Source organism: Paramormyrops kingsleyae, chromosome 11, assembly GCF_048594095.1.
Source record: "Paramormyrops kingsleyae isolate MSU_618 chromosome 11, PKINGS_0.4, whole genome shotgun sequence".
NCBI classification, from domain to species: domain Eukaryota; kingdom Metazoa; phylum Chordata; class Actinopteri; order Osteoglossiformes; family Mormyridae; genus Paramormyrops; species Paramormyrops kingsleyae.
The window spans coordinates 6,577,684-6,605,649 of NC_132807.1; the positions used below are offsets into that span (position 1 = coordinate 6,577,684).

The window sequence follows — 27,966 nt, forward strand, 5'->3', positions numbered from 1 at the left end:
TGCAGCCAACAAAGTGTCTTTATTTATGTAACATACATATCATTGTAGTCATCAAAAACACCTAAAAAAAGTTATCATTTTAACAAAATGTGGCCACTTTTCAATCAAGTCTGCAGGAAAATGAATACAGAGCGACCAGAGATGGACCAGGCAGACTGGACAAAACCAGACGTTTATTGTGTGACACTGGAGGATCTAAACCTGGCACTTCAAAGTCAACTGTGGCCTCAGTTACCACTTCCCAGTCTCTGTCACTAAACCACCAAGGAACGTCAAAGATACAGTAAATGGAATGTAACGCAACATTATTCATCACGTTTTTTTCCCCCCTCTCTGTCTGTAACATCAGAGGTTTAAAAGTGTGTTCCAGCCCACAGGATGAACAGAGGTTCTCTGCACTCCTGGGCTTCCCAGACCGTGTCGCTAAAAACATTTACCTGGGTTTGGTATAAAGTCAGCACTGTGTTTACTAATTCAAACACCAGATCACTAAACAGTATTAAAATACCTGCATGAATTTCCCTGTAATTAAAATGTCATTAAAACTTATTTGGTATCTTGTTTAATTGGTCCAGTTATGATAAAAACAAAATAAAGCTGTGAAAGAGACTGTAGTATCTAATCCTGACGATTCTGGATGTCTGCATATATCTAGAGGGAATGTTAGACTAAAAAAAACGAACTTGTTTAGTTACAGTATTTAACGTACACATGACATTAATGCTAATGAAAAGGCTGTGTTATCATTTGGTGAATTACAGTTTCCCCTTCGGCGAGCCTTTCCAGAAACTTCTCCACAGAAAATACATTCTATGCTGAAACCTCATGTTCTCCGTTTTTTTGTGTTTACTTTTCTATTTTTTCCAGATAGTCCGACCATAAAGACCAGCAAATGTCATGCTGTCAGAGTGAAGGCAAGACGACGACTGACACCTTATTAACATCTCCAGTCTGTAATTTTATCAGACTGACAGGCATTGACGTTTAGGGGGGGGGGGGGACAAAACTCTCTCAGCAGAAACATAGAATTCAAAGTCTATAACCATCTCCATTTTTGATATTTACCATATAGATGACTCATAAATGTGACCAATATACATACGTATTTCTTATTATGGCAAGAAAAGAAAGTGCAATGTTTGATAAGGGAAAAAGAAAAAGGAGAACATGCATGGATGGGAGTAAAGTGTGACGCTTTAGTGCAACACATGGGACATTTAGAAAGCACTTGAATGGAGGGCACCATAACGTCAGAGACCCTAAGCAAAGAGCTCATAATACTTACTTTGATTTCTTGCAACACAGTAAGTCGTACAATGTAAACAGAGAGGACTCGGTAAGGACATTCATAAAATTTCAGTTCAAATACTCACAGTTTAAAATTGTGTTTCAAAAAAACACTTAAGACCACGGCAGGCAGGTAAATCAAATCTACATTTTCAAAGGAAATGTACAAAGACGGCAACAGAATACCCATTATATGCGATATAACAAGCAAATGAGATTAATTGAAGTATACTGTACACACAGTATTTTATACCACAAGTAGTTCCATGTACAAAATAAATATTGAAAAATAGGACATTTAAGAGCCTGTGGAAATGCCGGGCTCTGGCCGGATGAAGCGTCACAAACCGGCTCTGTGCATTTGAGTCCACGGCTGCGCTTTACTGTGGCAAAGGCACGAGGACCTGCACGTAGTTGATGGGGAAGAAGCCCGACTCCCCGTTGATCATGCCCTCGTACCAGTTCTCGTCTATTTGGTTGGTCAGAATGATGATGTCGCCTTCCTTGAATCCCAGCTCGCCCTCATTCTCTGGCTCAAAGTCGTACAGCGACCGGCAGCACGGCTGGTCCATGTGAGCTTCTGACTCTGGGGGGGGAGGAGGGTGGCAGCAGAGTCAACGAGGGGAGCACCGGGCTCCGGCAGAGAGATACAGCCGTCTCACTCTGGTTAGTTAGGGTTACCAGACACATAGCTAATCGAGTCGGCAAATTCTACATCAGAAACGAGAGTGTGGCTCGGCGGTGGGGGAGGGGGGTAAACTGAGGCTATGGGTACTGTGCCACTGCACTGGGGTCTACTTACGGCAACTGTGGGGGCTTTCAGACCATGACGGGGCCCTGGGTATGAACTGTTCGGCTGGTTGAGATCAAAACAGCGAGATGGTGGAATGGAGTAGATGGACAGAGACATGCATGAGCTAATGATCTCCCACTGACACAAAAAAAACACTCAGCATCTCTCATGGGAACACTTAAATATGCCAGTTTTAGATCAAAAGCGCTCAAATGTTATTTTGTAGGAGTTTCACACCATCACCACAAGGGGGCAGAAGAAACATGCAAACACATGGAATTAGTGTCCCTCAAGTTATACTGGTATGGTGTGCAACCACAGACACAAAAAAGAGAACCTTTAAAACAGATGTGTGTTTGCTGGAAATGTAATACAGCAGATGCTGTTACAAGCATTAAAATCAGTGTAGAGCAGTGTGTAAGTGTGCATTAAACTTCATTTCATCCATTTCATTTAGGGAAATAACAGCCGAATAAATCAGGATGTAATTTAAGTCCTTTAAGGACTCTACAGACCATAAGGTCATTGAGTAATTAGACTAATTACAAAGCAGGTTAATCTTTGGGCTTTGAAGATACCTACTTTTTCCATTTATAGTGTGGTTGTTACGGACATCTGCAATGAAGGATGGACACATTAATAAATCATAAAAACACAAAATTCATGATGACCAGCCATTCCGGACTCCTGAGTGATTTACAGCTTGGATGTCTTTCATTTGCTTGGCAGACTTTGAGCCAAAAGGTTAATACAATAACAATTAAAGCCATTATAATCTACTTATCTAAGGGTATATTCTACAGTTCATCTCACCAAGTGTTATCTGCCGTTTTATTCTCACAGAGCAGATTCACCCCCTACCGGCTGCCCCACCCTCGATCCTTACCAGAAAGCACAGTTCCTTCTTTGTGTTCACATTTCCATCTTTTACCTGGTATTCCATAACAAACGCTAGGGACCGGGGCCTGACCCAAGCTAAGCAGAGCCTTCCCCGGTCTGTGTGGAACTAATTACACCTAACAGATTTGCACAATAACCGGGGCCTTACACTGCCACGGAAAGCAGCAGAAGGTGACGCTGGTCCTCCATGTGTGTGCGGCTTTGAGGCAGCGCTTAATTCCCGCTCGTTTGGGTACGAGGGTGGGATGCAGTACCTGAGGACTTGACTGAGGAGCTGTATGACAGCCCATTTTGCTGGGAGCTTTCAGTGGCTTCTATGCTGGTCATTATGGACTTGGGCTTGAACTCCCTCTTCGGTCGGCTGCTTGCCGCAGCTATCCTGAAAAGCAGGACCTCTCGATTTAACAAACACACAGACCGACATCGTCATCTACATGAGCCCTGAGAACGAGAGGGGAAAGGGGGCCTGCCTGGGGCTCCTACCTGCTTTGTATCTTGCTGTTCAGATCCTCCAGAATTTCTAGGGTTTGCCTGTGATACTCAAAAGCAGCTTGTATCAGGGCAGCCAGCTGGCTCACTTGTTCCACCTGCAGGAACAATGAGAGCCATGACTGAAGCTATTTGCTGTAGGCACACAGTATGAGAGAAAAGACACAGAACCGATATGTTTTAGTGCAGGGGTTCTTAAGCATTTTCAGCGTCCAGCCGTAAATGGGCCATCAAATTATTTTTCGATGCTGAAGTCTAATTGCCACCCATGTTTAGAGTTGCAACCCGTCCTGTACTTATTTTATCTTATTTTGTTTGTTTTATTTTAGAGTGGACAGTTAGTAACTGTCCCAGATTTACCTAAAAGCTAAATTTCATCTGCAAATAAAAGGAAAAATTGAAATGTAAACCAATTCAACTTACCCCACAGCATAGCACATTTCATCACCAGGGACTTGGGTGGGGGGGGGGTCCCATATTTGTGATTGAAAATGTTAACTGTAATTGCTGGTGTCTGTGACTTTGAGTACTTGCGTCCTGTATGTGTCCGGATGGCAATGCCAAATGGTGAGATAAGTTTGTCGTATTTCCAGTTTTAACTGGCACGTTTGCAGTACACAACACCAGTGTGTTGCGTGTCGGACTTTAAACTGCCAAAGTATCACCACACCACCCACGTCTTTTTACCGTGTTTATCCACAAGATCTCCTTGTTTAAATGATGCTGTGACTGCTGAGCTGTCGCTTCCTTCACCAGCACATATAGTTTGCTCACCCCTTCCATGATATTACCAAAGCAGTAGCATATGGCCGCTAACTTAGCCAACCATGCAGTTCATTTGTAGGTTTTCTGTTATTAAAAGGCTACCATATGATTGGCTGGAATCGTGTTTGTTTCTGTGCTCTGATAAGCTTGTGTGTGCTATCAAGCAATGTTCCTTATTGACATTTTATCAAAGTTCCTCATTTTATTATTTCAATCTTATACAACGATACATCCTTATAATGCCAAAGGAAAAGGGTGACCACATTTACGTGAATGCATGGCCTGTCCAATAGGTGTTTTATGACTCTTTTACGACTCTGACAATCCCTCTGGAATTATGTTGCCACTCACAAAGGGATCACAGCCAACAGGTTAAGAACCCCTGATTTAGTCCATTAAGTTAATCTGTGCAATAAGAGACAATGGAAGATGACAGCCAATAGGCCGCCGGCACTCACGTCGTTTTCTAAGAAGTTGAACATGCTCCTCTCTGCCAGCTCCTTGGACTCCTCAAACTTCTCCACAGCCTGTTTGATCTCCTCATCTGGGATCTTCCCCTGGCGCTTCTTCTTGTAATCAAAGTCTAACCTTCGACCTTCCAGTTTCTTTAAGTGATGCTGTGTGATGAAACACAGCACACCGAGTCCCTGTATTTATACCATTCTCTCGAAACCGTTCTTTGTGATTGGCTGCCTGATGATTTAGTACATGCCTCTCCATCTTCCTAAACCAATCATACATTTCCGTTCCCAAAGCCACTTTGGATATTTGCAAGGTATGACAATCGCACCTTTTGCATGTACAATACATGCACAGCTTAATTAAGATGCCACAATAAAGATCTCAACATTTTTCTCAATAAATCTCTACATTTTTCACAGTTGTTATCTGCGTTTCTCAGTTGCCGAACCCGCTTTTCAAACAGAGGGGTATTACAGGGTCTTATTACTGCTCACATACAAGCTGCTGTTAAGTCTCACCCCAATCTCTTTCAGGTCTTTGTCTTGTAGGTTCTGCAGTGGATCTATAAAGTTCTGTTTGACATTAATGTCCAGAGAGTCCTTGATCTCGGCCATTTGCTTCAAGGCTTCACCGATGTCCACCAAGGCACACCCTGATGGGAGACCAAATGGAGACAATGGGATGGGTCTCCCCATAGAAACCCCCCCCCCCCCCCCCGACAGAATGCCAGGGCTCACAACTTAGTGACACAGAACATGGACATTTACTGCAGCCATACCTATTTATCTAAATGAAAAAAGAACATACACAATTATGTCATCACCTCATTAATATCAGAACTATATTTATTACACAGCAAGAAGATTTTAGCGACCTGAGTTTCGTTTAGACATCACATTAGATAAATGGCATTATATTATAAATCACAGAAAAAAGGCTCAGCAATTAAATTAAACCTATCCACAAATCCTTTTGAGCATAACCTGTGGGTCGTATGGAGCCCAGCTTGCATGTCATTTCAGAAGTACAGACTGATGGCTACATTCAGTCAGAAACAAGCTGCCAATCACTTTTGTGTAATAAATGCTCTGTCCACAAGGTGGCATCAGCGACCTCAGAGAAAGACCCAGGATGAATTTCAGCTCGAAGCCTGATAAGCATTATGGCAAGCCAGAGCCCCAAAGGCAGCTCCAAAAGGAGGCCCCCGCTCCCCTGCTGAGGAGCATGAAGGGGACTCACCGAAGGAGGACTCCTCGCCCAGATCCCTCCCATGGCGCAGCATGCAGTCCCCCAGGAGGCCCTCAGTCTGCGGGTACCCTGTGCTTTTCACCTGCCCTCGGATTTTGGACACCGTGTTCACCATGCCCAGTTTGGCTCTGTAGGCTGACAAACCATCCACATTCGGTGCGTGAGCACAGCATTACTGCCTGCAGGCGAAAGGCAGGCTTGGTATCGACTGACACCGTTGACAAATGAATGAGAAATAACACACTAAAATAACAAGGGTCTCATCCATTACTATGAAGATACTCCACTTTTTGCATTAATTAAACTCTTAGCAAAAGAACTTGACATGTGTCAGTGTTTTAAAACTGTCTAAAGCAGTTTCCCAATCCAGTCCTCGGGGATCCACAGTCGGTCCATGTTTTCACTCCCTCCGAGCTCCCTGCCAGACAGTAAACATTTTTGCTCCCAAAAAAAATGGAGGAAAAACGTGGACCATCTGTGGGTTCCCAAGGACCAGAATGGGAAACACTGGGCTAAAATAACATTACAGGATCTGGCCTACCTGGGTTTGGCTGGAGATACTCTGTGGTTTTGGACAAGAGGTCAACAACTGATTTATTGGTCACCTCAATTTTCTAAAAGAGAAGTAATGTGCCAGTCAAACATTGGAAATCAATTAAACAGCATGAACCAGACCTAATATACAATTTGAAGAACATTTGATTGCGGTGAACTAGCGGTTGCTTATTTTGAAATGTCTTCTTACCCTCTCCATCTCAAGGAAGTCTTCATCCAGCTTAGTGCCTTCAGCACCACTTATCTTCTCGCTCAACAGCTGCAAGCAAAAGGTAAAGAAATGACGTGAGGGGTGACCAGCGGGCTGCCATCGACGGTGGGGGTGAGACGCTCCAGGGAAGCCTGAATAGCATGATGTCAGAAACATCAGGACCAGCAAAGCCTTGGCCAACCAGAGAGCTAACTTAGTAGCAAATGAATGAATTAATAGTTGCACAGTGGAACAATGCCTTCATTGTGCCACGCACTGTGGCAATAACACAAGTGATTTATACATAAAACCACAATGACTTTGGTCCTCCTTTGTGAAATGCATACATGGCCTTCAAACTGTGCCTTTTAACACAGAAGCTCCTGTCGACACCAAATTAAATTAAAATGAAGCTCCATCAAATCACTGATGGAGAAAAACATGGCAGTATAAGCATAATGACATTCAAAACTGCATTGGGGCAACTTTGCATGCTTACAAAGCAGCAAACACTTCCATCTAACACTATGTGTGTCTGTTGGAGGCCTGTGCTCTGCAAAGAAGGCATGAAGGTTAGAGGTATCGAGAGGGTGTGTTACGCTATGCTGTGATCTAATAATGATGTGTTAAATACTGCAATGACAAGTTAAAGTCATGCTCTAAGGTCAGTGGACTACCTAGGATAATAGTGAAATTTATAGACGTTTGAGAATATAGAATATGATGTAGAATATAGAAGTTCTGACACTGCAACAGAATCTTCATCTACTTCATGCAAAAAAAGTCAAACTTGACCTGCCCAACACTGTGAGCTGAACTTCTGGTCCCGCCTCAAGTAATCTCACTGAGATGGCATCTCAAACCTTCAAGCACAGGTGTCAGTTTTCATCTCCAAAAATATTTGTACATTGTAGACTTTCCTGCTCTTCCTTTTCTGTATCCTACTGTCGATGTCCTTGGTACTGGCACAGAGAACTGCCATGGGAACAGGGACTGTCTTCCCTCCAAGGCTCCTTGAATCTCTACATCACCAGAATCACCAGAATATCTCCTGTGTTCTCAGCATTTGGCCAAACTTCCTGATTAATACAGTGGGTTAATTTTACAGCACTTCTAAGGTGAACTATCAGTGCAGTCGAGACAACTCTGGACAGCAGATGGAAGATTAAGGTAGGGTCAGGCAGACGATAACGCATAGCTCAGAGATGGCTAGATCAGACTCAGATGGGATTTTAATGTATTTTATCACAGGAAGAATTCTGTACTTTCTAACTGGGTTTACAGGACTCCCAGAAAAATAATTAGAGCTCAAAAAAGTAATGCATATAACTCCACTAAATTAATAACAAAGGCACCAGAGGAGTAAAGGAAAAATGGGAAATTTTTTTATAAAAATCCAGACCAACCCAACACACATCAGAGTAGGGACAGAAACTGCATACCAGTGTCAGAAGCAGGCTAAATTTAGCCTGATTGTTATGCTCCCTGCTATGTACAGAGCAGAGAAATGAAAGAGCATCCAGGTTCAGTCCCTTTGCAGCAAGGCAAACAGCAGCCACTTCTCTTTGATGTGGACTGAACAGTCACGTGCCCACAGAGGGCTGTATGCTCCAGCAGCACATGAGGATACCTGTTCAATGCCCTGCAGCGTACAGCCACTCTGCCACCATCATTCCCACTCTCCTGATTTTTCTCAAATGAGGGCCAGGAATTCCCCCAGGTGTCCCGCCTGTGTCAGTATACCCCTGTTCTGACATGTGCACCGTCAGCCACCCTACGCAGGCTAAATGAAGCGGTGTGAAACACTAGGAGGGAGGGAGGCATTGTTCAGTCAGTTCCACCCACAGCCTTATAGGAATGCATCTAACAGCACCCATCACCGTGGTGATACGAGTGAAAGAAGCCAATTCATCTAAGCCACCTGATGAAACACCCATTGTGTACTCTTTGGACCTCCTTGTCTAAGTCAACGCAACACGCTCAAGGACACAACCACATCTGACCAGTAAATCACTGGGGCAGGCCCCCTAAAACAGAAAAACGTACAATATTTTCATCTGCTGAAAAACAATTTCTGCACCTTCTACAATGTTCTCCCCTCATATATTTGCAAAGCTCTCAGGTTTTGTTTCTGAGATGAACTTGTCCTAGAATTAATAACTGCTACAGGCGGGCGATTCAATCCCAGGAGAAACTGAGGTTTATCTTGGAAGTGTTTTAACTGTTCTTATCCATATAGTTAACAATCCTTATAATATTATCGTACATGTTCAGATTTTTCTATGGAAAAGTTACTTTACAAGGGGGAAGTTTTCCAAGACCACCTCCCACAAGGCGTTAAAAACAAGATCTGATTTGTAGAACAGAACATTGCTGTTCCAAAATGACGCCAGGTAAATATTCACAGCTTTTTAAAAGGGGCAGGGCCAGCAGACCAGGAGACTATTACAAGCCCCATCCATAGGACACCCCAGGTTCCTATGCAGCACAACCATGGTAAGTAACAATAAGCAGGTATTTCATTTAGAGCCACACACCACAATCAATCACCACCCTCACTAAACATAACATCTTATAGGTTTATATGCAATTTTCCAGAGCTCAAGTTTGTTGATTTTAACTCCACAGTAAATAATAATAAAGGCATTAATTTAGAACTGATTTACTAAACCAGTATTAAAATGCCACAGAAAAATTCTCTAAGGCATTAATTTAGAACTGATTTACTAAACCAGTATTAACATGCCACAGTAAAATTCTCTAAGGCAACACTTGTAATTTTTACAGATTTTTACAGCTAGGCTCTGCAATAAAGGCCGTTATTATGAAACAATGCCTGCAAAGACTAAGTATATGTGAAGGCCACCGTGCCTGCGGCACTGCTATGTGAACTATGCTACGAACAGGAAGCCATTCCATCCTACGCAAACTGAGGTATGCAGCAGAGAGAAATGGCCCCTGCTTTCCGATCACGTCCTGTCAGGTCAGAATAAGAACCAGACATTATTCAAGGTTTTCCTTCTGTTACTACCGAGACCCTGCACCACGACGAGGTCATTTTTTTGTAGCAGAAAAGCAACACGCAAGCCTTCCTTTCTCATGCAAGTTTATCTGACTGTCAAAATAAAATTAACTTAAACGGTCTATTTCATTTTCTTCCAGAAAATGGATCGTTTAGATTAATCGACCAATCTGTAAAATAGTCAAGAGATGAATCCATAAAAAACATTGTTGTTATTGGCAGCCCTAATTTGAATCAAAGAAACAATGAGTAATAATCAAGAAAGAAGACTTTTAACAAGAAAAAAACGTCAGAGGTCAGCCTCCAGAAGCCAATGTCACCACATTCCTGAGCAGGGAGGCATTGCGGCGAAAAGAGTCTGGATTAACAAGAAAACAGTGGCTTAACCCCCCCCCACCACAGACCACTCCACAATGAGGAATGCTGACATCATGCATCAGCTGAAGCATGATAATGCAATGGGGAGAAAATGAGGGAGAGAAACACACTGAAACACTCATTGTCATGCTTAATGTCACAAATCCCCAGCATGTTCAGCCGCAACATGGATCTGTCAGTCTACATAGTTACAGCCATTTCTCTTTCAAAAGGGAAGCATTTACAACACAGGCCCACTCTGCATATGAACACGCTTTATGAAAACAAAAGATCTCTTAAGAACCCACAAAATACTAGGGCTGGCACGATTAGTCAACGTAGCCCATGATGTCGATGCTGAAAATGGGTTGACATCAATACTTCAAATCGACGCATCTTTTAATAAAATTACCTGTATGTTTTCTAAATCACTTAAATTCATTATAACAAATATTTTCCTTCAATATCACTATATAATTATAGGAGTAGTTCAAACTGTCACAAAACAAAAAGGTAGTTTTACACTGTGCAAAGTGCGATGGCATTGCATAGCGGCATAAGAGCTATGCATGAGCACCTGAAGAGGAAACACAGAGGTGCTATTTAATCTGTGTCATGGACCACCAGGGTGAGCAAAGCCTCCATTAGTCCTGTTTATTTATGTTTATTAAATTAGCATTAAATTGATAGCTTTTTAATATCTTTTGTCCTTGTGACTGCTAAATACACTTATTATTGAAACGACAAAATTATCTGCCTGCTACCTTAGAATCACTAAGGATAAGTGTTCCAGAGAGAACGTTTAGGCTAAAATCTGGGCTTATTCTACGGTGACTGACAGTGTCAGAGTGCGTTTCTGCACGTTGGACTTGTTAGGATCAGTGTCGTTATCATAAAGTACAACTGGAACTAAAATGGACACTCCATAAAAGAAAAAAAAATTGTGAACTGAAATACAAACGCAAACCATATTTACAAAAAAAAACCCGTCAGATTTAAATCTGGAAAAAGTACCGCCACACCACCAGCATGTTTTTACCTTGTTTAACCACAGTATCTCTTTTAAAAGATGTCGTGGCTGCTGATCTGTCCCTTCTTTCATCACGACTTCAGAGCTTATCGTTTGTGTCGGATGTGGTGTCCTCCACCAATCTAGTTTAATTATTAAGCAAGTCGATACGCCAAATTTATACAGATTACTAACTGTTGGGCATCACAACACACATTTTATTAATATTTTAGACATACTACTAATCTGCTAATTGAACTGTGGGCGAAAATAATGTCAGTATACTCCCAAAAAAGCCGGCATCGATTAAATGAACTGAATTTATACAGTCAAGTTGTTTTTCTGGAGGGAAATGGATCGTTTAGATTAATCAACCAATTGATAAAATAGTCGACAGAGTAATCCATAGAAAAATAGTCGTTAGTGGCAGCCCTACAAAATACACAATAAAAATCCCCATTTGTCATTATATGAGGAAGATCACTGTCTTTGAGGTTTCTGTACGTTAAGATTTCTGTGCTTGTGTCAGTCTCCTAGCAAAAACCAGGTACAATGCACCTCACACCTGCTTAAGGAATTCTCTCCCCTATACAAAGATATGGCATATACCTAACCACACAAGTACACTTTAAAATTGAAGGTGCAGTTGAACTGAATGGAAAATGTCAATTTTGGCAATATAAAAATCTGAGGCAAGCTAAAATGGGGCAACACCCTGCATATAAGCATAAAAAAGTTGTATTGTATCGCTATAACAGTATACAAATTCATCATGTGCCATTTGAATACATAATTTTCGGCTCGGAACGCACAATAAAACAAATACATTTCTTAACGGGGGGAGCCTAAATTCACAAGCAGATGTCAGATGTTCATGGTCAGTCATCATCGACAATTAAACCAACACTTGAAGCACAGCTAATAAGTCGATAAGACCAAGACTGCCTGTCACCTCCGTTACACCAAACTTGTGTATGCTACTGGAAACGCATCCAACACACTAACTCATTAGAGAGGAGTGTGTGAGACGACTGGAGCAAGGTAGAAACAGCCTCTGCAAGTTAGTCTCTCAGTGGCATTTAGGGTGTTTTTAGAGGAAATTCAGAACAGGCTAAACAAAAGCAAGTAGGTAAACAAACAAGCAGACAAGGCGATAGGGTGATACTCACTACAGATATGCAACCATACTCAGTATGATGTCAGACTTTGTTATCCAGACGTGTCGACAGCTCATTATCTTCGACTGCTAACTGTGCACTTTTAATGATTTCAAAATAACTTGCCCAAGCCTTGAACCCAAAACTAAGGCTTGTACTGAACCATGAATTTTCTGCACCGTTACAATCCTATTTAACCGTGACCACTTCCTTGGAAGACGTGTTGTATTTACATTCCAGCACAGCAAGAAACTGCAGAGATGCTGCTTCATTATGACCCGACATGCTATAGCTTCGGTGCATAAGTGTCAGGCCACACTGTTTAAGTCACAAATCTTGCTGGATGCACCCTGAATATGGATGTGGACATTCTGTTTATCAATGACACTGAATCATCAATAAGTATTGGCAATTCCATAAATGTTTAGTAGCTCCGAATCTAAATGGATTTAATATTCGAAAACCTTGACACTAGGGGAAACTGACTCAGCTGCAGCCTTTTTACAAGACTGATAAATAATCAATACGCAGCTAGGATGGTAGAACCAACTCCAGCTCCTCTTCAGCTGTTCTCCCCTTGAAGCCCCATGCAGAGCAGCTGTAGACTTTAGAGTGAATCTGCTGGAGTCCAAAAGACTACAGGCCCGTTCTCATTTCATCCAAATGGACCAGAGGGAGGACAGATATTGGGACACTGTTGCAGTTAGGCCCCGAACGCGCCTTCGTTGAGGTGCCCTGCTAAGCAGCTCCCTCGGCCAATTATGCCAGTACCCCAGGGACTCAAGATGTACAGGCATAGCAACAGCAAACATGATCAAGCTGGCCATGGCTCGTGGCTCCCAGTAGCTCCTGGCAATCGCAGCCAGCCGGCTCAAATCTGTGCTTGTGGCTGGAACTCACGGAGCACCGACCAACTGGGTCAGAGAGAAAAGCCCAGCCAAGGGAAATTAGCTCAGAGATCTCAGCGATCTCTCAAGGGATATATGAGGAGCAGGCCTAATTTCAGCACAATTTTTAACCAGAATGACAAGTGGACTTCCAGGCATTGATATGACTCATTTCTGAAGAAATAAGCGCCCTGACGGAACAGCGGAGGACGATGGTGGGGTTTTTAAACAACCAAAACCAAATGCTTGGATTTGTAGGTAGTTTGACAAATTACATCATAGCACATTTTCAGAGAAGGTCCAACAACAACAGACTGACAGCATGTGTTATTATGATGGGGAACTGAGGACTGAACAAACTCTCATTTGGTCAAAAAAACAAATTGTGTTATCAGCATGAAGGAATGCACACAAAACAAAGGGTTTTATGGTTTCTCAGTACTCTGGAATAAGTGGCTTACAGAGCACAATGAGAAGATATCAGCTCTTTCTTCTTTAATGTTCTAGTTTCCAGGATACTGAAGACAATAACTACTGCAAGGCAGCAGATGAACAAAGAATCTTAAAAAGGCAGCTCAGATTTACATGCAGCATCACTGTTTCCTGCACATTAAACAATCTGGACAGTTGTAAAACAGAGCAGGCTTTACCTTCACTGGGCTTTGCTTTGTTGATGTTTGACATTCTCAGTGTACACACACAACTGATCAATTAGCTGTCAGGCAGTAAAAGGCGTTGCGAGGGCACGGGGCTGGATTCGCAGGGGTTTCAGTTGTCATAGCAACTAATTCACATGCTCATTTATTTTTTCACTCTCCAATAATGACACCCAGCTCGCTCTGTGTGGAATAAAGAAAGAGTCAGACATACATGAGCCAGCTGGGCAGAGGCGGGACATGTACATGGCTAATAGTAGCCTCTCCACCAGATATCACACATACAGCTGCTGTACATTTCCAAGCTAGACTCCATTCCCGAAACACTATGTATGATAGTGTTTCTTAAGGGGTTGTATTCCCTGATTTATTGTCCACATTCCTCACAGCCAAATTCTTTATTTGTTTTTTGAAAGAATCCTTAGGTGGGTAGCAGGAGACCATCACAAACGCTGTATACAGTGTTGCAAAGTTGATGGAAAATACTGCGTGAAAAAAAATCAAGTGAACTGGGCACTTATTTTACAGCCACATGCTGAAATTAAGAAGCACAGATTGCTACAACAAGCACACAAGCTAAAGTGTTTTTTTTTAATTTAGCTACCCTTTATTTGCAAAAAAAAAAAAACAACAGCAGCAACACAGAGCCAAGAGAGCCTGGACATCAAAAAAAGCAGATTTCCAAGGCAGAGGCTGTGCATCTGATCAGACTTCTAAGGAAGGAGGACATCTATGTTTTATACATCCTTGGAGGCATTCTGAACTATACTGACAATACAAAAAAGTGTAAAATAACTCACCGCCTTGCCTTTAACTAACAGATTCATGTGTTAGCCTATTTCCATTCATTAAAAATGAAGACAGATAGATGCCCATTATGTATGACCATGTGTGTCCCTTGTGATGGACTGGCATCCCTTCAGGGTGTTTCCCTCCCCTGTGCCCCGTTGCTCTCAGAGAGGTTCCAGGCGCGCCCCCAACTTTTCCTGGAGGAGCAGTCTGAACACAAATATTTTATATATATATTATATATATATATATTAGGGCTGTCAAAATTAACGGGTTAACGCGGATTAATCCATCATCATGATTAGTCTGATTAAAATTTTTAACGCAATTAACCCATCTGCAGCGCAGAATGACTGAAAATCCCTGAAATGTCTCTGTCAACCTATTTCGGGCAGTTTTGGTGCGTTCCATTTCCCTGGGAAGTCGTATTCTGAGTCGGATTCCAAGTTTTGAAGCCGGAAGGGACGGCATGCGTGCTCCCGTTTCTCGAAGATCTGAGAAATATCTCAGAGCAGCACAGAGGATCCCGAGTTCAGAATCCAAGATGGCTGCGCTTTTTATCAACAGAAGGGAAAGTTGTAGTTTTATACTGTTTAAGCACTACTTCTCATTTGTGGCTCATTAAATCGGTTGCACACACTATACCGTCCAACTTATCTGTGGACTGTTGCTACGGAGTTTTATACGTAAAGCATCGCCCGTAATGTGTTATCAACTGATATTGCTAACAATGGCAATTGACCGGGCTAGAATTGGATTTCATGATTAGTCGGATTATTTGTCGGATTTACGGTAGTTCGGGCTAATTGTAAGTGAACGAAGATAAAGACCATTTAAACTGAGGTATCTTAAATCCGACAAGTTGTCCGACTAAGCAAAAAATCTTGCTTTTTGATATGGGTCCATGGTATTGAACTTCTGTGGCAGATGGAATGCATCCAACTCATGTTCAAGATGTTTAATAAAACATGTTAAGTGCATATATATATTCCCTTTTTTCTTGAGTCTGTTCGCTCATGCAAAATGAAATGTGATTAATATAGATTAAAAATGAATCATATTTAATCGTGATTAATCGAAATTAATCCATAGCAACCCTGTGATTAATCCGATTTAAAAATTTAATCGTTTAAAATAAGCTGATAAAGACCTGTATTTTGCATGTAATTTATGTGTTGGACGATAACACAATCTCCATTCTCAGGAAACTATAGCAACAGTTTTTCAACATGCTGGCCAGCAGTTAAATCATTTTCTTGCAGCAAAAGCATTAAGAGAAGCATACCATCACATATATAGCAATCAGACCAAGGATCTCTGCCCAACACTGTTCACTGACTCATTCAATGACTTCACTCGGAATGAGCAACAGGGCACTCATTCACAGCCTATATGCTTGTGTTCATGGTTCACGGGTTAAGGTTCACCATTGCAAGCAACACCAAGTGTGTCCATGCAAGACAGCACCTACAATCATCACTTACAGTATTAAACACATGGGATAAAACATACAATTAATACATCAAAGATCTGCTGTTTGTAGAGCTGCTACAAATAGATGCTAAATCATTAAGTTCCTGTTATAAACCAGTAATTGTCCCCACTCCACCTCCCAACTAGAGATGATTCATTAATGGATCGGCAGCATGTGTGTCTGATACTGAATGTATGCATAAATAAAATAGAAAATACAGGCTAATGTTTTCTATTCACAGTTTACAGTCCCCTCATCTGTACAGAATAGCTCTACATTTTGGCAAAAAGATAAAAGCCCTTTACTCAAAGAAATACTCAAGCATTTACATTAAAACCGCAAGCCCCACAGCAGGGCTATTCAAATCACGGTCCTCAAGGGCCAAGCACTGCTGTTTTTCCAGCTTTCCTTTACCTGAGAGCCAGTTGTGAAGCCTCTGGCCAATTAAGAGCCAGAAATTATTAAGCTAACTACCTGGGAGATTTGAAAACAAGGCCTGGATTTGGAATCGAGGGCCAGATTTGAATAGGGGGGCCCTACAGCTTAAATACAGGCATCAATGTAATCAGCTGCCAACACTGAAGAAGTGTCAGAGGTATGCAGATTTAATACATACTTAAAATTAGTAGTGCACAGTCGTGTAAAACTTGGCCAATAACCAATATATTTTTGTCCAATATTACCAAGACTAATAACCAATACGGATAACCGGCTAACCTGTGATCTCCACAAATCTGTAGTGAAACTGATATAGGTGACATTGCTACTTAAGATTCCATGAATGTGTCTCTCAAGTACATCATATCATAATAGGAAGTAGTGCAGACTTGGCACAATAAAGCAAGGTCAATAAGTAACAAAATACCACATCCCCCATTACAGAAAATGGGTGATTGCTTTGGACAATGATCTCTATTATTTTAATAGTTATGTCTTTAGCTCTGGTGCCGCTAACTTAGAATACTGACTAAAGTCCAAATATCGGCTGGCTATATCAAGCAAGACTGACACATCAGACCAATGTCGATGTCTTGATTTTCAACTAACATCGGCCAACAGCGATATGTTAACTGCTATATCATGCATCTCTACTCTAAATGAAGATATTCTACCTATCAAATAGGTTTACAAGACTTTTTCAAAATACTCATTGGCATTAGACTCCAAAAGATCAGTCAGATGTCCAGTGAGGTCCAGCGGCAGGAGGAGAAAAAACATTTGTGAAAAGAGACAGCTTAGCTTCCGTGTATTTAAAAACCATTTTCATGGATTTTTCCATGAGATCTCAAGCCCGGCAAAGAATCCAAGTAGGCCCAGGGTTTTAGATATTTATCAGTCCTAAACGTCTGCTATAAAACAACCAGGATGGAAATTAAGGGGGGAGGGGCACAGCAAGAGATTCAGTGTTCCAGAGAAAAGCTTGAGAAGCATACTGAAAACACCATTTAAGACCTACATTGATTTCTGAGCCTACAGATCCTGGCCACAACTGGGTGGGTAAGATTTACAGTGACTGAAAGATCGTAACTCTGCTGCCTGAGAGTCAGCATTATAATGTGGTTACTGAAGACAGAAGATTGCATTTCTCTGCAGCTCCATGATAAATGTTGTCATCAAGTAGAGATGAGAACTGCACCAAAGCCACTCAGGAAACCAGAACCCCAGTGGCAAAAAAATACGGATAAAAGCTTTTATCAATGACCCAAGTACAAGTGAACTGTAAAAGAAAGTCATACTTAAGATACCAGAGACAATGAAGTGCTTTGATATTGCTCCTGAAAAGGTGAGAATTGCAATGTTACCAAATGCAGCAGCTCCTACAGGTTATATCAATCAATCCCTGTACATTGTGTATGAGTTCGCATGGTGTACAGCTCTCCTCGGCGTCTGGGCTTTTCCCTCATAGGTGTGGCCCTTTTTGGCCCTTTCAGTCCAGCTTAAACCCGTGCTTGCTGCAGGAGACCAGCTCTGATTGGCTGTGCTGTTGTTTCAGTTCAGCCCTTCCTTCCTCATGCAGCAGTATCAACATCCTCGGGTCCCAAGGGCGTCATTCCCCAGCCTGTGTGTGCCACAGACCTGGGCAAACACGTAAAACAACTGCTACAGAAGCAGAGAGCATCAGAGAAAAGAAGCAAGCTCTTTCTATGCCATCATATCCTTACTACAATGAGAGGACATGACAAATACTAATTACTGCGGCAATACTCACATGATGAAGTGGTCTGTTTGCATTAATTTTGTACATTTAACACATACCACAGCAGACAGCACACTGACATGCACACACACTGAGAACTACAAAGGGTCACTGAATGGAATTTGAAAAGATTATGTCTTCCAAATGCAGTTGGCTCCTTATAATAACACTTTAAAGAAATCTCCCTGATGTCAAGCAGAACCCGCTTCGTTAGCTCTGCTGATCAGATCCAAACAGATGCTTTGATGTCACTCCTCAGCTCATGGGTCAGCTGAGTGCTGCTCTATGGCAGCAGGTTCAGCAATCGTACAGCAGCGAATATCCTATGGGGATTTGTACAGACTATGCATCTGCGTCAGGAGTGAGTCCTTCTCTTTTCTATGTTCCTGCTGTCCTATGATTCCACACCCTGACCTAAGAAAAACAATACTGAACAGTACTGGCACTATTACAGCCCTAGTTACAAATCCAGGCCGATTATAAAAAACTAACAAAAGAATTCAATTTTATGGTCTTGCCCTGAATGTCTGCATGCTATTGGATAAACATACCAAAGCCAGAAAGCAACATTCATTCATTCCCCCATCATCTAGTGCAGGGTTGCAGGGGTGCAACCTATCGCTGAAAGCAACAGAAAGGGCACTTCATCACCATCATTCAAATCTCACAAAGCAGTAATATGTGCATCAGTCCTTTCTATTACAACTGAGTACTGAGAGCTTACATCACCAATCGGCATCTATACACGTGCAAAAGATCAAAGAAGCCATTAGCCGCAACTGACGCTGTGTGTGATCAGTACTTGCTGGTCTGAGGCAGGAGTACACCCCATTGATCATGTCTAATCACATGGCGTTTATTTCTCTAACAGTTTAATACCTGCACTTGCCTTCTAAGTTCATTCTACATCATAGGTACAAGGTGGGGGTGTTTCTCTTCCAGTAAACAGTACTTTGGTAACTGTACAGCACATAATGTCCAAACAGTCTGCAAAATTTGTGTGTACAAAAGCATATAAGGTATTTATTTTTACACTGTGTTACTTGATAGTGACGTACAGTATATGCCTTCTAATACATAAAAGCTGACATTGTTATGCTGGTAGAAGGAAGCCTGTGGGTTTGAAATACAAACTGAAAAACCACAGACCATTTATAAACACACCGTAACAGGGTTAGAGACTTAACTTAAAACAGAACACCATAAGCGTAGTTTGGTTTTACTAAGATTTACAAGGAATGTGACAGTTAAACTGAAAGTGCCTGGTTACAAGAACCACTTCTGGGTGTGGAAATTTAACGATATTTCTAAGCCACGGGCAGCCCAGATTTAAGGTGAGAATCACTGAGAGAGACAGCAAAAGATCAAGTGCTCGACATTCACCCCCCAGCCCCTCTGAAGACACACAGTTTCCCTTTTCTTAAGAGCTACGCTTTCATTTTTAAGCACTAATCACTAACAAATGTTTCTGTTGAACTTTGTATGGACTCCAAGCAAACAACATCATAGAAGCAGCCAAATTCGGCAGCAGGTGTTACACGGCAGGCAACTCGGTGCCTGTATGCCCAGCCCACCAGGCTGCAAGACACACCATCCTTCACCTTAATTTCACAGGACAACACAATGTTGCATCATTCCTGAGCAAACAGCCAAGAGAAATCAGGAAACCAATACTGTCGTTTACAACGTTTTTTCAGCAGCGTCTGGTCACCTGACTTCTGTTTCCCGAGAAAGCAACTAAAATCCCAGATTACGATCTCTGCTGCTCAGTGGCTAAGGTTCCTGCCTTTAAAATCACTTTGGCTGTAATAATATGACAACAGTGTCAGGGCACTGACACCACTTCCTGGATTCATGTTCCTTTTACTGTGGAATATATGTTGAGAATAACAGACAGATGAGGTTGAAATGGACCATCTGCTGAAACCACAACAAACACACCAAAATCACATCTGATAAGCTTATGTAATTCACTGACACACTGACCCATGTACTCACATTATTTATGACCCACCGCAAGCCCTCTTCCAAGATCAACCACTAGATACTGGAAATCTGGAGACTGAATAAGCTTGGTAAGACTTGTCATGAAAAAAAACTTCCAAACATATTCAGTGAATTGCAGTGCCAGCTTCACCATCTACGGCCAAGAGCCTCCCACCAGTTTTCCTGTTTTTACAAGCCTGAGCGTAACACCTGTAGGTCAACACACAGCCATGACAGCCAGCACATCAAAAAGCGCATTTCTAAGGCACTGGCTGTGCTTCATTTCAAACTTTTAGAAGCTAAGGACATCCATGTTTTGGCACATCCTCGAGGGCATTTTGAACTATACTGACGATAAACACAAACTCAAAGCGCAAAATAGGTGTCTTGTTTCTAACCAACAGATTCATATGTTAAACTTTTTCCAAAAGAGGAAAGACATGGAGAGAGCAACCAGAGACCATCAGTTTGGGTCTACAGAGAGATTCATGACAAATCTCAGAGTGCAAATCAGAATGTTTCTGCCTGAAGAACAGAACTGAAGAGCACATTTAAAACAACACAATCACAGCCATGAATGGGAAACACATAAATAGATAAAAACACACTACAGTGAGCCACTCATCTTCATTCTGAACATGCCCAGAAGTACAGAGGAGCCACATAACCATGATACGCAGCAACTGTATGACATGTTGACAGCTGACCCAATTATCAGGCCTGTACGACTCAAGCAGCACAGAATTACAGCTGTGACGAGGGATTATTTGTGATGGTGCCACTGTAGAATCACACATCCTTTGAGCACGTCTCTCTTCAGTTCAGCTCTCTATTCTCCAGTTTGAAATACAAATCACACATCCTTTGAGCACGTCTCTCCTCAGTTCAGCTCTCTATTCTCCATTTTCCCAGTCAGTTCAGCTCTCCATTCTGGCATTTGTTTTATCCCCCAGCACCCCAAAGGACATCTCTACCTCAGCATTCTAAGCTGAGCAGCAGCAACATCATCGACACTGTGTCTGTAAGTCTAATGAGGCAGGAGAGTGACCCATGGAAGAGGAACTCCTGGCTTTACATCTTTTTAAATGCGAGAACTTCTTTTGCAGTGATCTGGGATCATGACTGGCATTCCCGCCTGAAATCTGGGTAACTGTAACAGTTCTCACAAGGTACTCCATACTTCAGCTGCCTTCAGCAAGGTAGCCAGTGGCTTTTCTGCTTAAGGGATTCTTGCTGCAATGGGACTGGTTTCACAGCATTGTAATTTTACTGTTAAGACTGATATTTAAAGGTTGCCATAATACAGCATCTGGAATAGTTCATCCTGGGCGTTCCCTACCCCATGTTCTGTCCTTTCTGGAATTGGTTCCAGGCTCACCATGTTTGGATAAGTGGATGGAACAATAAGCGGTTTCATTTAAATCGTAAACAAAATTTGAGTGATTACTTTTTTCCAGTAAGGACCTACAATTCACACAGCATTGAGCATTTCTGTTCACAAACTGCCACCCAAAGAGGAGCCTGTAGAAACTACAATACTGTACTGGGATTTAAAGAATTAGAAACTAGAACAGCCTTAATAACACACAGCACTTTCTGAACCCTGCCGAGGCTTTTTTCTAGAGTAGCCTCTTTATTACAAGAAAACGACAACCTATGGAGGTAAGGGTTACTGCTCAGGGTTAACACTGGATTACAGCCAGCACACATTAAACTACTTGCTTCACCACAAAAAAAAAAACACATTTGGGCTAATTCATACCAACATTAACACACATTTTTTAATTGATGTAGCACAATGGAATTTAAAATCAATAGCAATTTACATGATACTTCCATTATTCCTCTTTTGTGTTTTTACTGTTACAATTCACATCTGCATAACTGTAACATTTAAGCTTCAGTTCATTCTATCCAACATGCAGAAAGGTCAGTTGGTTATGTGAAAACTATGATTTGAATCAACAGATGAGGGCACATAAAGCAAATAATATCCTGAACAGACTTCAGGATGATGTGTGCAAACAGCAAAGATTTTTTTAATCTTCCAACTCCATTGCAAGTGGGTGTCCTCATACACGGTCCAATTCTGGAAACAAAGCACTTGATTTTCATAGTGAAAGAGATTGCTATCCAGCCTGATGGAAACAAATATGAGTGGGGAAATTCTGGCCTATTCCAATAGCCAATGTATTTTTGTCTAACATTACCAATAACAATAACAGGCTAACCTGAGTTCCAGAAATTTGTAATGAAACTGAGGTTAGTAATGTTACTTCTTAAGCAACCGCATCATAAAATACAGGCAGTGAAACATCAGCAAAGTATTGCCGACTTGGGACACTGTAGAGAATATATAAGTGAAAAGAAAAATCTCCCATCGTCCATTATGGAAAAATGGCTGATCGCCCAATGAAATCATCTCCATTATTTTAGTAATGTCTTTAGTTCTGGTGCAGCTAACTTTGAATATTCACCGAAGTACAAACATCAGCCGGTAATACCGGCCAAGATCAATGCTGGCGACTTCATTTTTAACAAATATCGGCCAATACCCATATGTTAACCAATATATCATGCAGCTGTAATGAACGTGGATGATTGTGCCAATCCACTTATCAGAGATGGGCAGATATCATAAACCAAGTGGGTGTCGCTCGCAAATGGTGTCAAAACAAGACTTTCTGTAAAATCAAATCTGACAGTGAGCTTCACACCTACAGTGGAATGTATCCACTTCCCCCCCCCCCATGTTTAATGGGGACCAAAAGCCCCCATTGCACTTCCCTTTTCATGACACATATGGAAAAAATGAATGTTCTGCACAACAGGAATTCATAAGATCTGTCCGGTGGCTGTGAAAACAAGGATAGAGCAAAATGTTTTTTTCTGTTCTCAATACAAGTTACTGATTTCACATTCAAGCACCATTCTAACCATGTGTTGCACATACATAAACACACATGGGTGGACAGGTGTAAGACACCCTGGGTGTTCCAACTTCCTTATAAAAACTACAGTCAGTATTACCAAATCCTGCACATTAAACTTTTAAAATCTGCTTCCTGCCATTTACAGCCAACTCTTCAATTGCCAAGAGAGCAGTTTATTTCAGCAGTAGTGCAGGTTTACTGCAAAACAGTTCGCCACTCTAGTCCATCGCCTATTATATATCCACCCAGCCATAAAGAATTCATGGACGGGATGCCAGCCCATCAAAGGCCACGCGATCACACAAAATCACATGGTACGGGCAATTTAAAGACACCAATTCACTTAATCACATGTTTTTGGATCGCAAGAGGAAACCAGAGAACCTTGGGGAAAATAGGGAGATTATGTGCAAACTCTACACAGAAGGTCCAAGCAGGAATTAAGCTTCCAGGCCTGTACGTGTCAGAATACAGTGCTACCCACTGAGCCACCACACAAACCATAACCCTATAACCAGACTTCCTTTTAATGTCCTGTGGTCTATTTAATGCCCATTTAAATGCCATCTTGGTAAGCCTAAAATTTTTTTTTTCTTTTTATATATTTATATATAAGCACACTTCCAAAACAACCCCATAATTTTAGCCACCTTACAGCTGCAGCATTGACACCATGGATACTGTATGAAACTCCAAAGTTAGGTTCTCATTCCCACTTCTGCCCTTTTCATTCCAACTCTAAATGGCTCACGTTTAAACGGCATCGCCAAGCAGCACAAATCAGTTTCTCCATTAGCAGAGACAGCCAGTCCATTAGCAGAGACAGCCCACAATGCATCTGGCCACGGCGATGGCTCAGAAACACCATTCCGAGTCAGGGCAAGCTATAAGGGGGAGAAAAGGGAGGACTTTCAGGAGTCCAGACATAGGGGGGGTATGAGTACTGTATGTGTGTTGATAATTGTAGTCTTGGGTTGAGGGGGTCCCATTCAGGAGGATTTTTCAGGAGTCCAGCCCTGTCCTTGTGTGGTCCTGTTCATGGTACCGTGCAACCGGTTGTTTCCAACATCTTATGTACAAGCACCCTTACTCAGAGCTGTTTTAAATGACCAAACTGAACGAAAATTACCAAACTGAACGAAAGCAAGAAACTTCTGTTAAGCATTTGTTTGTGTGCTACAGCACTAATCCACCAAGATCTGTGTTTAGCAGCACTCAGTGGGGATGATCCCCTTCCAAACAAATTTTTGTTATGGAACTACTTATTGTATTTCAACTATTTTATCGTAAATCCTGTTGAAACTTCTGGAACTTCACCAGGTACCTTCCCCTCACAGACAGCTTATCGCCTAGTGATGCAGTACTGCAAGTCACCCAACTATTTAGGGTTTAACAGATTTGGTTACTTGGCACCATTCATGAACAGACTTGTATTCATGTTTTTAAAGTTAAAAAAATGAATGAGAAGAAAACACGACTCAATAATTGTGCAGCCAATGTGCCGGCTCTCGCCCAGACAAATCAAGGTCACAAGTACAGAGAGCTCAGCGGGAACAAATGAAGGCCAGCCCAGTTGCTAAGGCTCAGCATAAACAGAGCAGGGAACTGGGATTTGGGACAATTAATATGACGCTGCATGCTGGTTTGCTGTATGTTATACTGAATTAGACATCCCACAGTTTTTCAATAATCCACTGTATTCATCTTCTAGATCATTTTCCTTTTGTTTGTTTCCCAGCTAAGCCCAATCTTACATATCAAATTACAGGCAATGCTGTCATTTAAATTTCCAAAGAAAACTACAAAGTGGTTAACACAACAGGTCATTTTGAAAGGCCAATGCTGACCCTTTGTCTGGAAAAAAAATTATTTTATAACAAACTGAATGATCATTAGCAAAAGCTCATGCGCTGCTTAATATGAATTATCTACTATATATGAACTATATAGTACTATACATGAACTATATTTAACATAAATGATTTGCATTCCGCTGAGAAATGTGATGAAAATAGAATATTATTTAAAAGTCCTTCAACGAACAAAGATTTTCTAACTAATGTTACAGCTCACACTTTACGGGGAAAAGATCTAAAGAAACCACCATTTCTAAAAGGAGAAAAATGATTTCCCCTAGAGCTCTTTTCTTGGATGAGTCACTACAATTTGAAGATGCTTTCAGTATGAATAAGACACACCATAGGCCAGTTACACAACAAACAAGTTTAAACTTGCACCACAGAAAAATGATATAAATTTTAGTCTGTTACAGACTTAGATATAGATAGATAGTAAATCAATCAATCTCACAAGTAATGGCTCATGACACAACTTCAATCAAAACCTGAGTTACAATTTGTATTGTACAAAAAATTGTCATGAACAAGTCTTATAATAATGCTCTGAAATGATAAAACAGCAGCTTCTTTTGATTCCATCTTTTACTGACATAAATGTTTTGCTTGGATACCTTCCCTTACCTTTTACATGCCTGTGTTTTTCCATGCTTACGATTGGCCTGGGCAAAGATTGCTAAAAATATTTTTTCAAAGCTGTAAGTTCACACTGAATGAAGCACTCTGCAAATTATCAACCTTCCATAGGTATAAAATTCATCTGATTTTCACCAGGATATGTAAATCCAAACGTAATTTGATATCATATAGCAATGTGTGTTAAAAGTCCCACTGTAATGTCATGTCACGCAATAGCATTGAAATACTAATGAGTCTGGTCACAACATTCAGTGAAGGACCAATGATTCAAACTGTTTATGTTTAATTAGTTAAGGTTCACTGGGAAATAACTTTTCATCAAAACAATATTTGGTTAATCCTTTACCACTTGTAATAAAATGCCAAAGCAAATGAATGCATAGAACTGGTAATTTATTTCACCCAACAGGTCTGAAATTCAGCTTTATGTGGGTGCAGAGTTCTTAAAATAACACATTTCATATTCATAAATGTGCAGTATCTACAAGATGCTGGAGAAACTATTCTCAGTCCATGAGAAATCTATGGAGAAGTATTACGTTACTGTGGAACTTGGGAGTGTATTTCATCTAGACCTTGTTCAGGATAATAATGTAAACTCAGCAAGTCGCCTTGTGAAGACCTTACAGAGCTTATCTTTTTATTTCTTGAATGTCAGTAAATTCTGAAGTTTTTGTGGACAAAATGTTTTGCTACAATAACCTTCTGAGTGACATGCTCCATGTCAGGACAGCTTCACCATTATTACACTACACACAACTGACCCTTGTGTGGTTCCTGAACCTCAGCTTTAAGAGCAAGCCTCAAAGAAGAGGAAAACATGTTTTTCCTCCTCAAAAGGCTGCCACTTTCAACTTAGTTCTTGCTTTTTTTTTTCTACTGTGCACCAATTCCCTCTTAAGCAATATCAAAATGTTGGCTGTCTCTCAGCAAAGCAAGAAACCTAGAAAAAAAATGAAAACAAATGAACACAAAGATACAAAAGGGCGTCTAGCCCATCTACATAAGTGAGAAGGACAAAACCACGTTGGAAACAGATCTGCTCTTATAGCCTGTTGATTAATGCTACAAAATACCATCCTTTCGCCAAATCATGATTACAGTGAAACTCTTCAGCTAAGACTGAGGCTGCCAAACTTCCACCCAGAGTAAGATACACACTCTCTCTCACTCTTTCTGTCTCTCTCTCTCTCACACACATACGCAGACGCAGTACCAGATCCCAACGAACCTCAACAAGCTACACAAATCAGAAATCATTTCATTTCAAATAGGGCATTAACGCGATGATAAAATTACCTCCACAACTAAAACACTTTCAATCTAAGTGCCCGCCGAATAACTGTACACCTGTGATATACGACCAAGTAAAACAGCCAGTCCACAGCTGTTTACTGTAACTGACACCAAGTATAAACTAATTATCTACTGTATTTTGGAATGAGCCGCACAAAGTCCATAACAAGTCCGGCGTATCTTTCCCGGCTCCCCCTCACATATATACACACATATAAGCACAAACAAGACACTGTCTGCCCAACTTTCAACAAGTTAATTAGTCAATAGTGTAACTATCATCCGCACATAAGAAATATAAGTTTATGAGCTTTGTTCTAGCAAAAGCGAATAACAGGCTAAATAAATGACTGGTAATAAAGCGGCAGCATCACCGAGCCCAGTCCCGCTTAGCAGCAGCAGCGCGCGCGGCGCGTCCCCGGGGCCGCCGGGGCTACGCTGTTAGCGCGCGTGCCAGGCAATTGGGATCCCTCAAAACACCGCGTACTTTAAACCCGACAAGCCCCAGACGGTCGGCTTCCATCCCGACAAACGCGAAATGAGATAAAAACGTCAAGCGAGCGACGGAGGAAGCTGCCAACTAGCGACGGGGCGTCTGCTTACCTGACTCGCTTTGTGAAACTGCTTCTTCAGCCCGGCCACCGACATCCTTCAAATCTTTACGACACCTAGCCAGACTGGGGAAGGAGAAGTAGAAACACGCACAAAACAAAAATAAAAAACTGAACTGGAGGACAATGGAAAGGGGGAGCGGGAGGGGAGGGGGGTTTGCTGGGGGGCGTTGTTGATGCTGCTGCGACGGCTTGCAGGCTTTCTCTGCGTGTCCGAGACACCCCCCCCAGAACGAGTGCCGCTCCGCGACGTACCAAACGCTGAATGCTAGTTGTTGGGAGGCGCGATCCCGGCCCAGGTCCTGCGTGGACGCCGATTGGCGGAGAGCGGCGCGCTGATGCAAATGAAGGCTCCAGGGAAAGGGCGACGTTGGGCATGGGCCGCGCGACCTCATAGGGCGGAATAAC

At 41.7% G+C, this 27,966-nt stretch overlaps 1 protein-coding gene across 3 annotated transcripts; it reads right to left on the minus strand.

Annotated features, from left to right (window-relative positions):
• sh3gl3a (SH3-domain GRB2-like 3a) lies at positions 1-27,824 on the minus strand. Of its 3 annotated transcripts, none has more exons than XM_023813891.2 (11): positions 27,551-27,823; positions 6,690-6,758; positions 6,486-6,558; positions 5,936-6,079; positions 5,215-5,348; positions 4,693-4,851; positions 3,464-3,567; positions 3,235-3,359; positions 2,663-2,695; positions 2,090-2,143; positions 1-1,873 (listed from the first exon to the last, which is right to left on the minus strand). In XM_023813891.2, exons 1-11 carry the CDS (start codon positions 27,593-27,595, stop codon positions 1,668-1,670), a joined length of 1,146 nt encoding a protein of 381 aa, XP_023669659.1. In that variant the 5' UTR covers positions 27,596-27,823; the 3' UTR covers positions 1-1,667. The 3 variants fall into 3 exon arrangements, with proteins under 3 accessions (XP_023669659.1, XP_023669662.1, XP_023669660.1); XM_023813894.2 differs by lacking the exon at positions 27,551-27,823 and adding an exon at positions 20,236-20,307; XM_023813892.2 differs by lacking the exons at positions 2,090-2,143; positions 2,663-2,695 and having other exon boundaries at positions 27,551-27,824.
• Positions 27,825-27,966: the final 142 nt, after the last annotated feature.